At 42.1% G+C, this 14,349-nt stretch overlaps 1 protein-coding gene across 1 annotated transcript; it reads right to left on the bottom strand.

Annotated features, from left to right (window-relative positions):
• Positions 1–1,149: 1,149 nt before the first annotated feature.
• Positions 1,150–14,142, bottom strand: CCDC77 (coiled-coil domain containing 77). Its single transcript, XM_068402140.1, has 11 exons — positions 13,830–14,142; positions 12,187–12,403; positions 10,746–10,888; positions 8,601–8,697; positions 7,205–7,271; positions 6,344–6,438; positions 4,899–5,047; positions 4,309–4,552; positions 3,317–3,442; positions 3,079–3,231; positions 1,150–1,296 (listed from the first exon to the last, which is right to left on the bottom strand). Exons 1-11 carry the CDS (start codon positions 13,874–13,876, stop codon positions 1,150–1,152), a joined length of 1,485 nt encoding a protein of 494 aa, XP_068258241.1. The 5' UTR covers positions 13,877–14,142.
• Between the last annotated feature and the right edge of the window lie 207 nt (positions 14,143–14,349).

The raw sequence follows: 14,349 nt of genomic DNA, 5'->3' as shown, positions 1-14,349 counted from the left end.
TTTTCCAACACAGATCTGCTCTCAGTCTACAAGGTGGACAAGATTTGCTGATGCTACAGTAAAAGCATGAATACTCGTAATAATAAACTGGTCTGAAGCCATGTTGTAACTCTTTTCATGATTTAATCTGTTTTCCAGAATTGCAATGTCCTGATGTCTGGTATGAAGATAATCATCATATAGCTAGAGTTATATTTATCATGTAGCAACTAGGCACCTGCTCTTCCACCCCAATTTCAGTTACAGTTCAGTAGCAACAACTGCTGTAGCAAAAGTTGACCATGATTTGTTGGTACATAACCATGATATTGTTTAAAGCTACAAAGACAGATAATATGGTGGTTGAGGAAGATACTAGATGGGTTCCTCTATGTGTTAATATAAACTAGGAGGAGGGGGACAAGAAGATGACACTTGATAGTGTAGTATTTCCCTCCTCCCTAAATATTCAAAATGAGCGTAGATGTGGCTGGTTCTTGCAGATGAGTTCTATAACAGGTAATCTTTTTCCACCATATTAAATCAGTCAGATTTGTCCCAATTATGTTAGAACCAAGCAAAGGGAAGCCATTTTAAAACAGTTATACTGTCAAGGGGAGAGTCAGATGTAATACACTTTAGTATGTACTTTCTATACGTGGTCTTTTTCAAAGAAAATTTCCAGTTACATCCTGAAGTGCCTAAGCACCAAAACAGTAATCATTTAAACCATTTAAAAAGCTGCTTCTCACATAGGAAAAGGTCAGTCAAGCAATTCAGATCTTGAACTAGATTCTTCCATGATTATTAATTTCATTATAAACATATATGTGTTTATAATATGCTCCAAATAAAGGTGGAGGCCAGTATACACCGACCTCTACCACAAATATGAAGGTAAAATGAAGTCATAAGCACATTCCTGATATATCAGTCATCATGTACTTTCTGTCAGTCTTATCAGGTGCCATCTCTCAGCTGAAACAGCAATATAATCTGGCACGTTAGGAATGGCTCATGTACAATGTTATGACATTAACTGCAGATTTCCTCAAGCCCTCTGTTACTGGATGCCAGGAAACAGACAGGCAGGAGCTGCTCCCACATCTGACTATTCCAGCCTAGCAATGTCCCATTCCTAAAAGTAGGATGCCAGCTAATAGCTCAGCTTCAGCAGACCCGTAGTTCATTCTCTAACGCATAGATTTTTGCTTTTAAGTTTTTTAGTTCTCCTTGAATTTTATGGGTCAGTCTGTTTCCTTGGAGGACCTCATGCAGAATTGCAAGATCCTGGTCTGGTCCAATATTCAGAGTCACCTAAAAAGGAAAAGAAAACCAGATTAAGAAAAACAAAGCTATACAGAATACTATTTAGAGAGTATTATGATAAGGATATGAGGGAGAGAACTCTAATGGAGACCCTTTGTAGCTAGCAAACGTGATGCTTAAGCTAGTATCACTAGGCTAATGCATATCACCAACAGAAAGGTGCTCCAGAACCAAAAATAAAGAACAAAGCTTTCATACATTATGGTGTTATATTACTGATGAGGAAGAAATCTGGATAGAATATAATCAAGTTTACCCATAACCTGTTGACTGCTTTCTAATTCCTGTATTATTTAGAGAGCTACAAAATGAGGCAAGTTAAAATATTTATCTAGTTCTAAGTACTTCATCTGATATGGTGACATTTTTTCATCTTTTGCTACTGGTGGTGAATTAACTGCTGTGGCCAACCTGCTGCCTTCTGAACTGCATATGATTCAAGAGCAGTTCAAGTACAATGCCTAGTCTCAGGCCATGCCATATGGCCCATACTGAGCTGAACAAAGGCTGATGGATAATCAGAATTCCTGATGGCAAGCTAGCCAGGGCTGCCATTTCCTGTCACCCTGGAACAGGATAGCATGCCAGCCCAGTCACTTTCAACGGCAGAGCAGCACAGCCTTGGAAGCTGCTCTCAAAGCCCTCTTTTCTTTCGACCCTTTAGTGTGTCTCATTGTCATAATGTAGTTCTTGGTCAAAGATTTTAATATGCAAATCAGGAAATTTAGTCATCTGTAGTCATTTTGACCTCAAGTGATGAGGATTTAAAGATCACCCTGGAGACTTCTAGCATGCATTTTCTTCCTCTGCCCTCTTGTGGTTAAAAGTGTAAAGAAATTAAGAATACAATTAAGAGCACACCCCCAGTTACAAACATACAGGTCTATAGTAAAGGTATCACAGGCAATTTTTCCCCTTTCACATATGCTGTTCAGTCCTTAAAGAATAAAGTTTAAAAACCCACAGCCCAACAAAAAATTAAAAAAAAATCTAAGCCTTTACTGAAGACAAATGTGTTAGTCTAAGTAAACTGAACTGTGCGTCAAAAGCAGAGAAAACAAGTGAACTGATATCACTGCCAGACTCCTGAAAGAGAGTCAGCTGGACAAAAGCTATGCCTAGATCATCCTCTCAACCATATCTTAGATAAATATCTCATCCTAAACTCCAAGCCGCATCAAGGCCATGGCTTCCCTTCTAAGCTGTTCTGATGTTCATGTAGACATCTGGAAGCTACTACAGAGTACACAGCTTCAACTTCCAGCCATTGTTTCTGCAGTGACTGTTGCAGACTTACAAATGAGATATTAACAAAGGAATAAATAGAATATGCACAATGCTTAAGTCAATGATCTACCTCTTACTGGAACAAAACCAAACACTATGGCCCTCAGAAAGAAAACCAATCATCAGTTTCTTTGCAGGATATACTTCTGAAACAAACTACTTCACTGCTTTGCAATTTTGAGACAGCTAAGTGAGCTACAGGTATCAGATAAAAACTTCCAGAGCTGCAACAAAAATACACAGCTAATGTATAATCAGGACAGTTCCTGGCAAGCTTGATGCCTGACTGATTGACAAAGACAAATATTTTTTGCTTCATAAAATACATGAGAGGGCAAGTTTTGTCAAATATTAATATCTAAAGGAGCACTTACAAAAGAAATTATTTCCTTAACTCTAGGGAAATATTGCATTTAAATACCAAGAATACACCTCTATAGGGTAAGCCCATAACAGTCTGCCTCAGAAATGCTTAGCTGTTACCTTAAAAAGCTGCTTCTCTACATCTTTCAGCTTCTGCCGAAGCTGCTTAATGTCATTCTTGAAGCCTTCCACTTCCATATTACGACGTTTTTCCAAGGCCTCATATCGCTGAGTCATCAGCTTCAGGCGCTTCCCCATCTTTTCTGAGCGTTCCTATGGAGATGAAAACTCAATAGCGTATACAAAATAAAGGCTGCAAGATCATCAGATAGCTAGCAGATAGTTACAGACTAATTACCTTAAACCGTTCTCTGCCAACATCTCCCTCCTCACGAATCCTAGCCAGCTCACCTTCCAGGGTGACACACTGCTCTCTATACATGTTTGATAGGCGCTGTTCCTGCATTAGCTGTTCTTGCAGTGACTAGGACATAGTAGGAAAGAAAGAATCAACTCAATCCCCAGAGCTCACAAAATTTCTCCTGCTCTGAAAAAGCAGGTGTGCTAGATTGACAATATGACAGGCAAATAAAAATTAACAATTGGAGCTAAAGCTAATGAAATAACCAGGTAAGGACAATACTCTAATACTACTTCCAATTACCAAAACCTTTTAATTAGGTTATCAGTTCTGCATGACTGCTCATTATCAGTTAAAGAACTCTCTCCTCTTCCCCTTAAAAATAATATTCAACTAATGCTGTAATTCCCCTTTTCACAGCTGCTTGCCCAGTACTGCATTTCAGAAGCACCTGCATTCAGTGGTAGATGAAAACAATTCCCTATTGCCTATTTACCCACTTCAGTTCTCTCAAATTCTCACTGGAAGTATACTAGAAGTGGAAGAAAAATCCAGACTACTGTAGAAGAGCTGGGGGACATCAACTGAAAGGACTTATTCTCTGCCGATAGCAGCAAGGAAGATACTGACACTGCATTCGAAGTCCATTAGCTGAGAGCATTTACACTGAAAGAAAGGCATGTGCAACAAGCAGGGTAAGAACTGTTGGCCCACATACCACATGGCTTGCAGAAGTAGGGATTTGTTCTGGGCATAAAAGAAACTGACAGTGAAGTGCTACCATAAATCCTAACTATACATTTTATCTGCAATGCTGATTTTGAGGCAGGGTTTTTTTTTACATTAGTGCCAACAACAACGTAACTTACAGCAAGCCAGTACAGCCTTGAAACAGCTACTAGCTACTGCCTATCTTGACAAAACCCAGATGCTTGCAATTTTCTAGTCAAAAACTGTTAAAGAGCCTCTACCTAGGACAAAAAAAGTACCTTTATTTCTCTGCTGTGGAGTTTCCAAGCTCCATCATCTGCTCGAAGCATCTTCTTGGTACCTCTCTGTTTCTTCTCTCTTCCTGGCTCCTTGCTGATAATAAGCTGATCCAGATCATTGTCAAGTTTCCTCAACAGACTGTCCTTCTCTGCCATCCATGCCTTCTCACTGGCTCGGGCATCAAACTTGAGCTGGAGAAAGTCACGGGTACTCTCATATAAGAGATTTTGGGTCTTATGGAGTCTGTAAAAAAGGGATCCCAGCGGAGTAAATTAGCTTCTTTCCTAGTTCCTACCTTAATTTCCCCAGTCATCATTGCATGTTGGAAGAAGCATGGAAGAAAAAGGTGCTTTCCTAACGAGTTCAGCTCTTCTCATCTAATGAAAGAAGTTATATTCTTCCAATGTGAAATACGATTTTTAATATGTAGATTACTCTGTTCATCTTCCACACACACTACCAAACAGATGGCTGCATAATTTGCTTTTCTGTGTGCTGCAGGAAGCAACATACTGAAAGCCAAAATATTTCTATTGTTCCTCTCTCTTCTCATCTCATGACTACATCATGGTCATTCTCTCCCACTCACTTATCTGTTATAGTTTTGATCTTGTCCTGGTCCCTCTGATGCTGGACCTGGGCTTCCTCCATGTGGATCCGCCTGTCCTCTAGTAGTGCCTCAACCTGTTCCTTGGATAGTCGTGTCTGTTCTTCTAACTGAGCTTGCAGGGCCTCCACCTGAATAAGCAAACAAAGATATTACTGAATAAGACCTCACAGCAGCTCTGCTCCTGTCCTTGCAAGTCTTTTGAATTCCAAGATTCAGATCAAAGACTTTACTCGATAATACCTTTGAGAGTTCTAACTTCTCAAATGTTTATTTTTGTTTTAATGCTAAGTATTTGAAACAACTAAAATATTTTAAGAAAAAAAATATGCTATAGGCAAGACAGGCATATTATAAGCAGCAACAATAGATCAAAGATATTGGAAAGATTTAAATTGCACACAGGATGTGACAAATCCTGTAGAATATGCAGAGACACTTCTGTCCCTATGCTACCATCTTCCAGTGAAATAGTGATATAAAAATGCCAAAATTCTAGGAAGGCAGCAAGTCCACATATCTTGAACAAAGAAATTACTCAACCAGAATGAATTACTAAATGTAAACAAGATAATGAGTGAAGGAGAGGGATGCAAAGAATCTTGATCTAGGGCACAATCAGGGAGACAAATTGGAACAAGTAATTGAAAAATGTGCACCTGGCCTACGTATAAGAAACTGTCTGAAAAAATTTGGCCTATATTTAGATTGCTTATTTTTATGACAATTTTGTATGATGCTTTTGCTCCAGAAAAAATGTTGTTAGACAGCTAACTGGCCACTAGGTCAGTCACCACTGCCCTTGAACAACAACAACAACAAATCTATCTATCTGCTGTACAAGTATGCTCTTTGATTTGCTCTTCTTGACTCATCCTTCCTCATGCTTTACATACAGTTTCTGGTATCTTCCTCAGTGATTCTGCACATTTTATCTGTCATTCTGTCATGCTATCTACACCCTATCTTTCACTGAAGTCTAGGCAACGAGAACATTTCATTGTACTAATGCATCTTATCAGGGCTGCCTAATTCTGTCTCAGACACATTGCTTTTGTTAGACTTCCACAAAATACCCAACCCCGCAGATCTTCTGTAGGTTTAATGTCAATTCATAGCCACAATTAAATTATGGGAGATAACATCAATTACACATTCTATATTTAAGGGCAACACATTCCAGTTGACATTACTGGAACATCTGCTTATGTAAAGCTTCCAGAATCTGACCCAAGTTCTTAAATCTAAGCCTACATTCATTGCAAAGAAATAGCTAAGGAAACTGATAGAAAGTGGAAATCCATAGTAAGATGTGGGGACCGATAAAATTGGTATGTCTACATCTTATCTAAGCAGACAGCATATTTGTCTATCATAATTTCCTGGACAGCCAGGAATTATGTCCATGGGTTAGGAAACATTTTTACCTGAAGTAAAAGCGTTAGATTATCTCTCTGATATCTCTCAGGACTTTCTGGTTTCTCTCCTTTTGCTGCTGGTTTTGAAGTGCTCCTCTTGGTGCCTATTGCAGAAATTTAACAGAAGCAGAAAAGGGTTTTCCAATTTACCTGCAGTACTTTCCCAAGCACGAAATACTGTATGTTCTGGCAGGCCTACAAGAACAGGAAAAAGCTTGCCACTGCTACAGTCACGAGGACTTCTAGGAGGGCTAGCTGTAAGAAAAGAGTTTCAGAACTTTTGGTGATCGCATACCTTTATCCAACACTATCACACCACAATATCTAAGGAACCTACGAATTTTCTTGGCATATATAGAAAGCAAACTTAACAAATTTTCTTAAATAAATGATGAATAGGCAGATGACACAGCTGCACAAGCATCAAGCCTTGAATGAGTTTTGAGCTTGTTAGCTAATTTCAGTCAACTTGGAAGAGGCAGTTCTTTCAAAAGAGAAAATCAGTAAGTAGGCATACAGGCCTACACTACTGTCTACACCAAAGGCAGGCAGAACCCCACACCTTGGAACAGCTGTGGCTAAGGGCACCTGCCCTGTTGGCACCTGTATGGCTCCAAAACAGCCATACCAGCCTCTTCCTTAGCTGAGCAGATCACAGACATGAGAGCCAGCTCAGGTTATTTTAAAAGATTCTGAAGGGAAGCCAAGAGTACCATATGTATATGTATGTACACAAGGACACATTTAAATAACTTAATGGACACATACCAAAGTATTCACAGTAATGAATTATCTTGGTATACTGGACACAAACACACAGAGAAACAAGTATCAATAGCTGAGCTGCTGTTAATCAGCTCAGTGTGGTACCTGTTCTAGAAGTATCATTTCGTTCATGTGACTGTCTGGATTTAGCCGGCCTTTGCAGAACAGTAACCTATAGAAACAAGAGTAAATATCTGCACTGAACATCTGACTTCTCCGAAGTTGCAATGGTCAAGAACAAATCTTAGAGAGTAAATTGAGATATCCAAAAGAACAGCATTACCTTACTTCTACCACAAGACAAGGAAGACATTCACAAGTGTAATGTCTGTTGAAAAGTTTCCTTTATCATGGCTGAGTTTTGCCATTTCTGCCATTTCTATTTTTTTCACTGAAACAACTGGAAAGTAATCCTGCCTTTGCTGGCTTCATTAGGATGAAAATCAGCACCCTCAGCAGGAAAAGGAGCATTTTGGGGACAGAGAGGAGAAGAGAAAGGTAAAGATGAAGATCATGTTATTTCCTTCTTTCATACTCCTTGCCTTAGCAAGGCAGAGAAACATGAAGCTTGATTTATCAGCATGTTCACTCAAGCTACTGAACAAGCCTGGGATAAAAGCTAACCAATAAAACTATTGAAACAATCTAACTGTTGAACTGAAACCCACTTAACAAAGCCAGCAGGCCATGAGGGAGCAGGTTGTAACCCCAATGCTTATCTTGAGGTCGATGCCATATAATAGGCCTAATTTTAGGCTACCCTGTATCAGATAATTTTAAAGCTTCTGCAAGATTTTTAAACTGCTTAAGCAGTGCAGAGCAACCACAAACAATGCAGCATATTTCAGCCTTTTTGTGCACCTTATTCCAAGATAAATCCTGTATTCCATCACAGTTTCTGTATGTCTGAATCATTCATGATTCATGACTTTCTTAAGTAGGTTCAACTACACTGCACTTCGTATGCACTGCCATTTAATCAATTGACTTTTATTTCTGAAATATGCAATACAATATTGCCTGGAGGGGGTGCCTTTTCTGCAGTCTTCTCCCTAGGAAACTGCTGCAGCAACCTCAACACTGCTTTATCCTTTACTGGGGCCCTAAGAGATAGGCACTCTGAGACAGCTGATCTTCAAACACCATACTTGGTCATCTTCTGCAGTTCCTTTTTTTCTTTTTCTCTTTGTGGTGTTCTCTTCAACTTCTCAATGACCATTTGCCAGATGGCTTCAGACTCCTATCTGATATTTACGAGGCTCATCTGGAGGTATGTTTTGAAGGTAGAAGGGGACTGATGCGAAGATGACCTACTTCCAGTGTATTCCTACTTATCTGTCAGCAGCTATACTAAAATCTGATGTTGCTACACGTCGCTCCTTCTTTGGGCCTATTTTGCAACTTCTGACTTGCAGGACAGATCTGGTCTGTGGTCAGCCCCTGGGGTACAGATCTTCATGTTACAATCAAAAGCAGAGTTCTACAGAAAAACGTAACTTGCCTTATGTGGAGGCTCCTTGTGAAAATATGTAACTTCTCCTTTGTCCGTTCCCACTAAAGCCAGGAGATGTTGAATTTTTTTTCTATCCTCCAGTTCCCTGGAATTCAAAGAAAGTGGTCAGCACACTGCTACTTTTAAGTACATCAAGACATTGTGACACAGTCCTATTAGTTTACTCGTTCATGCTTACAAGTTTTCCAAACTGCTGCAGTTCTCGAGAATACTGCTTTAAAAACTCCCAAAGACGTTACTGATGTTGCCGATGTAAGAACATCACCACCCATTCCGCTGGCATTGGGGAGCACTCCTCTTTTCAAATATGACAATACCACATAGGCTGATACAACAACAGCACATGGTGGCAAAGAATTTGCATTACAGAGTTATGAACTACCTAAAATCCTTTCAGATACCTTCATTCAACAGATTGTAAGTGTCCATTGTTTTTAAAGCAAACTACACTAAGGGCAATATCAGACATTTCATCACACTCTTGAGAAGTGCCAAAGCACACCAATACACATTTTGATTTAAGTTCTTAAAGCTTGAACAGAAAACTTGATTATTATCACCCACAAATGTTCTGAAGAAGGCTGGGAACTCCTTTGTCACTGGCAGCTAGTCTGGTATAGTAGGTTATATTCCAGTTCATCAACTAAATGGCATTAAAAAGGAGTGTCTGTCAACATGATCTCACAGAGTGAGAGGAAACTGTTTGCTTTGGTCTGTGTTCTCTGTTTGAGCTTAAGTGTTTTTAGGGCTGAGGGAGGAAGTTTTGCCAGGCAGGTGCAAGGTCCGTGTATTGGGTTTGTGTGGCCAGGTTTTGGTAGTGGGGGATCTACAGGGGTGGCTTCTGTGAAATGATGCCAGAAGCTGGCCAAGTCTGAGCCCATCAGCAACAGTTGTAGTGCCTCTTTGATAACAGATTTAAGAAGCGGGGAAAAAACTGCTGCAGAGCAGCAGCAGTCAGAAGAGTGAGAATATGTGAGAGAAACAACTCTCCAGACACCAAGGTCAGTGAAGAAGGAGGGGGAGGAGGTGCTCCAGGGGCCAGGGCAGATTCCCCTGCAGCCCATGGTGAAGACCATGGTGAGGCAGGCTGTCCCCCTGCAGCCCATGGAAGTTAATGGTGGAGCAGATATCCACCTGCAGCCCATGGAGGACCCTGTGCCAGAGCAGGTGGATGCCTGAAGGAGGCTGTGACCCCGTGGGAAGCCTGCACTGGAGCAGGCTTCTGGCACGACCTATGGACCTGTGGAGAGAGGACCCCATGCCAGAACAGGTTTGCTGGCAGGACTTCTGACCCCATGGGGGACCCACGCTGGAGCAGTCTGTTCCTGAAGGACTGCACCCCATGGAAAGGACCCACACTGCGGCAGTTCGTGAAGAACTGCAGCCTGTGGGAAGGACTCACATTGGAGAAGTTCATGGAAGACTGTCTCCTGTGGGAGGGACCCCATACTGGAGCAGGGGAAGAGAATGAGCAGGAAGGAGCAGCAGAAACAATGTGTGATGAACTGACCACAACCCCCATTCCCCGTCCTCCTGTGCTGCTGCAGGGAAGGAGGTAGAAAATTCGGGAATCAAGTTGAGCCCAGGAAGAAGGGAGGGGTGGGGGGAAAGTTTTTAAGATTTGGTTTTGTTTCTCGTTATCCTACTCTGATTCGATTGGTAATAAATTGATTTCCCCAAGTCAAGTCAAGTCTGTTTTGCCCGTGACAGTAATTGGCGAGTGACCTCTGCCTGTCCTTATCTCAACCCATGAGCCTTTTGTTGTACTTTTCGCCCCCTATCCCGGTGAGGAGGGGAGTGATAGAGCAGCTTGGAGGGCACCTGGCATCCAGCCAAGGTCAACCCACCACAGTCTGCTTAAACCAGAACCTCTATATTTGAACAGTCAACTCACAATATTCAACTTCTGCTCTTCCTTCTACTACTGGAATAGGAGGAATAATAAGTGGAAACATATTTAGTAGCCCAACGGATTGCATTCCACCTCCAAGATTGGTACGATTTCATAGGAGCCCTGCCTGGGAAGTGTGGCATAATTGCTTCTCTGAAGGCTCCAGATCTGAATGAGAACTAGAACATAATGCACACACTTGCTACTGCCAGGGACCCAGCCCAGCACCTAAGACAGCACACCTGATTTTCAGCCGGTCATTCTCTGAGTAAAGACGAAGGACATGTTCCCTCTCCTGGAAGAGGTAGACTTGCATATCACTCAAAGCCTTTTGCAACTCTGCAATCTCCTCTTCTCGCTGACGTACTTCCCATTGCAATTTGTGCTAGGTAGAGAGAATGAGGTACTTGAAATGATACAGAGCATTGGGCAACACTTACAAACTTCAAATTGCTTGTGCCCTCAGCCTGTAACTGGTATAGAACAACTGCCAGTTCAAGTGATTTATTTTATTCTTTTACAAAATTTGACCAGATGAGGGCAGTATTGGAAAAATTATTACGCAATGTTTCAAAAGGGAGTTCAGAGTTCTGAGAGTCATTGTCATGGTAAAATAGTCAAATAAGGCCTAAGCTACAATCTCCAGTTTCCAGTGGTTGCACTTCTGCACTGGTGGTCAGAGTGGCATGGGTATGGGGAGTCTGACATCAACAAAAACCTAGCAAAGCCTCTGTAATAGCACTTACTCTTAAAAGAAATTACTGAAGAATAAACATTAAAATATCCATCTGGTTTAGCAGTGAGAAATCTGGCTAGTTACTAAGTTGCATTAATGATTTTCTATCTGGTATGGAAAACGGACAAAGCTTTCAGAAAACCATTCCCATAGGAGAGAAGGCACTATTTTGGAACCTGCCCCTCTTTTTCCCATATGTTGAATGAAAGTAACTTGTACACCACATATTTCCCAAGGGCTTTCAGGCTGCTTCAAGCCATGGCCAGTACTTGAGGAGGCACCTCAATCACCTCAGACGTGATCGTTCTATTCCCAAAGGGTCATTCACAATTACAAAGATGACTGCTAAACAGATGCATTCTGTGAGGCATAACAGAGCACTGCATATCTTACAGATATTATGTAAGATTTCTTCCTCTTAAAAGGCAAACATTTTTAGGTTTCAGAGTTTCTTTTAAATTTGCATTTATTTTCTGTGTAGTATACGGCTTAATAGCCTATGGCCAAGCTTATGAATTCCATTGGAGTAAATACAAATTATATCCATATCTCAAAGCCTATTAAATTTGGACAAAAGAGCACTCATTCTTCACTATGAGAAACAAGGGGAAGAAGTTAGACAACATGGGAACTGAAAATCTAAACTCAGGCTTTAATTTTTTTTAAAAAAAAACCAGAAACAAACAACCCACTGTGAAGATATAACCAAACTATAATAACTTAAAAATAGAAGAATATCCTACAGGCATGTTCCTGTTTGCCTTGAGAGAGAACAGACAGCTAGATTTTATAATCAAACCCTGAAGTCTACTTATTTCTTCTTAGCTCAGTTCTACCACATTACTGGTAAATCTTAAGACCATCTGTGCTGAGTTTTCAACTGAAGAAAAATATTAAGTTCATGTAAGGATATGTAGCCATCATCATTCAAAAACTCTTTTCCTAACCTGCTCATCATATGTTTCTTTGTATCTCTCCAGCCTTTTTACCAAATCCTCATGTTCCTCATCAAAGTCATCAATCTTCTTGCGGTAGTATTCCAGCAGCTCCCGGGAGGGACGGAGAAAGGCCAAGCGCTCACTGATTGAAGGGAGAGGAGTAAAGTCCTCCTGACTCGGAGATTGAGAACTAGCATATCTGGATGCGACACGAGGGGTTGCCCGCCTGGACAGAAAAAGTTTCCAATGACATGTAAGCTTCAGACAATCAAAGAAAAAAACTTTCTAAAATAGTTAAAAATAGATTTGGAATTTTAACACAGGTTCAATTTCAAACGCAGATTAGCTTCTCTGTGCTCCGGCTATTAACAGGATATCACAGTGTTTAGGAGAAATAAAAGCTTTGATATAGAACAGCTTGCAGGCTTACTATACTGTGGAGATGAGCCAACTGATCAAAAAGGGATAAAGAAAAATGTTATGGAAGAAAAGTCTCATAGGTTACTTGAGGAGGCTGAACGTGAAAGGAACAGGAGGAAAGAAAAGGAGAGAACAAAAGGGACAAAGAGTCCATTGTTGTGCAATTAGAAGCCGCAGCAGCCACTGCAAGATAAACAGGAAGACATGTGACAGAATCACTCTGATATACAGAGAGAAAAACACTTTCTAAAGAAAAACTGTTGAATAAAGACAATAATTCAGGTTAGCTGATGCACCAGCCACCATAATTTAAGGTGTAGGTCTAGGAATCTACATACTTTCCTTTCTGGTGTACTTGGTATTCTTATCCACATAGCTCGTCCACCCTTGATAGTGAAATAGAAGCTTCCAGGTTCTTGAATCTTACATTGAGGTACTGGATGGAAAGCATGTCAATATCACATAAATCAAATCAAGAATATGTATGTGTAAGTAAATACCTGATTTTTCTTTTAAGCAATGTTTACTGCATTCAAATATTTAATCTGCTCAAACAAGCACCAAACTCACAAATAGAGCTGCACGGAGAGTTCAAAATTCTCTTGGAAAGTGTTCTTGTTGTTATTTATGTCGATCCGACAAACACTTTTTTTTTAATGATACCATGAGTAACAGAATTAAAGCTAAGAAGCCTCTTCACTAAAGACTTGCTCAACAAAACCACAGTCCAGAATCTGATTCTGGAGCCAGTGCCAGAACTTGATCATAAAGTGATCTGGCAGGTGCCACTGAGGCAGCAGTGACCTTTATGGACTAGCTCACCAAAGCTGCTTAGATCAGAACCCCAGCGTGCTACAGCCACGAAAACGTGCCAAGCTCCTTACCTCCTGGCACCGTAGGGAAGTATTAAATACACGATAATATAATTATTTCATGTAGGAACTTTCCCACCAGCTGTGCCCAGAAATACCTTAAACAGCACACTTGGAAAAATAAAGAACAGCAACAGAAGAAAACACGTAACATAGACACAAGGTGAATACTTTATTACTGAACTAAAGAACAGTAGAAACGGAACGGTGTAAGGATAAGGAAGCACAGCAGGTACCAGAGCGATCAAAACGGTGCCTCACGTTAAGCCCGACTACCGGACAGAAAGGGGCGAGCGCGGGGGTCAGAGCCCGCAGAGCGGTTCCGGCGCGGGGCGAGCAGGGAGGCAGCCCCCACACTACCTTCTGGAGCGAGGGCAGGTCCCCGCAGAGCGGTCCGTTGCGCTCATGGCGCCCCCGCAGAAGGGCCGGCCTCACGGCGGGGAGGGGGCAGAAGCTTCGAGCCGGGGCTCAGCCGGGACGCCTGCGGCCCCGGGTACTCCAGGGAGGCTGGCGGAGGCGGGGGTGCCCGGCGGGAACACGAGCTAGGGCGCGTTGTAGGCCCCGCTGCGAGCGGCCATAGCCGCGCGGAAAAGCCGCTGTGGGGGCCCTGCCAAGCGAGGCGGTGACAAGCACCCGCAGCAGCGCGGGAGGGGGCCGGCACCACCCGCCGCCTCACGGCGCCCCGCCACGCGAGGCCCCCAACAGCAAAACAACTGCCGTAACGGACCCTCCACAACTTAAACGGCGAGGCAACCTGCCGCCCGCCGCCTCCTCCAATCACGGGCAGCCTTCCATGCGCCGCCGGCCGCCTCTACCAATCAGCGCTCGCGACACGGGCGGCAGGGCTCCCGCGCTGGCGCGCCTGGGAGCTGTAGTCCTT

Source organism: Nyctibius grandis, chromosome 5 (genome assembly GCF_013368605.1).
Source record: "Nyctibius grandis isolate bNycGra1 chromosome 5, bNycGra1.pri, whole genome shotgun sequence".
Taxonomy (NCBI): domain Eukaryota; kingdom Metazoa; phylum Chordata; class Aves; order Nyctibiiformes; family Nyctibiidae; genus Nyctibius; species Nyctibius grandis.
This window is presented reverse-complemented; position numbering and strand designations above follow the sequence as displayed.

Excerpts from the sequence above, each read along its gene's own strand:
- CCDC77 (XM_068402140.1), bottom strand. The coding sequence starts at position 13,876 with ATGAGCGCAACGGACCGCTCTGCGGGGACCTGCCCTCGCTCCAGAAG. Across the intron at positions 6,439-7,204 it reads AAATGATACTTCTAGAACAG|GCACCAAGAGGAGCACTTCA; the intron begins GTACCACACTGA and ends TTTCTGCAATAG. Across the intron at positions 3,232-3,316 it reads TTGGCAGAGAACGGTTTAAG|GAACGCTCAGAAAAGATGGG; the intron begins GTAATTAGTCTG and ends TCATCTCCATAG.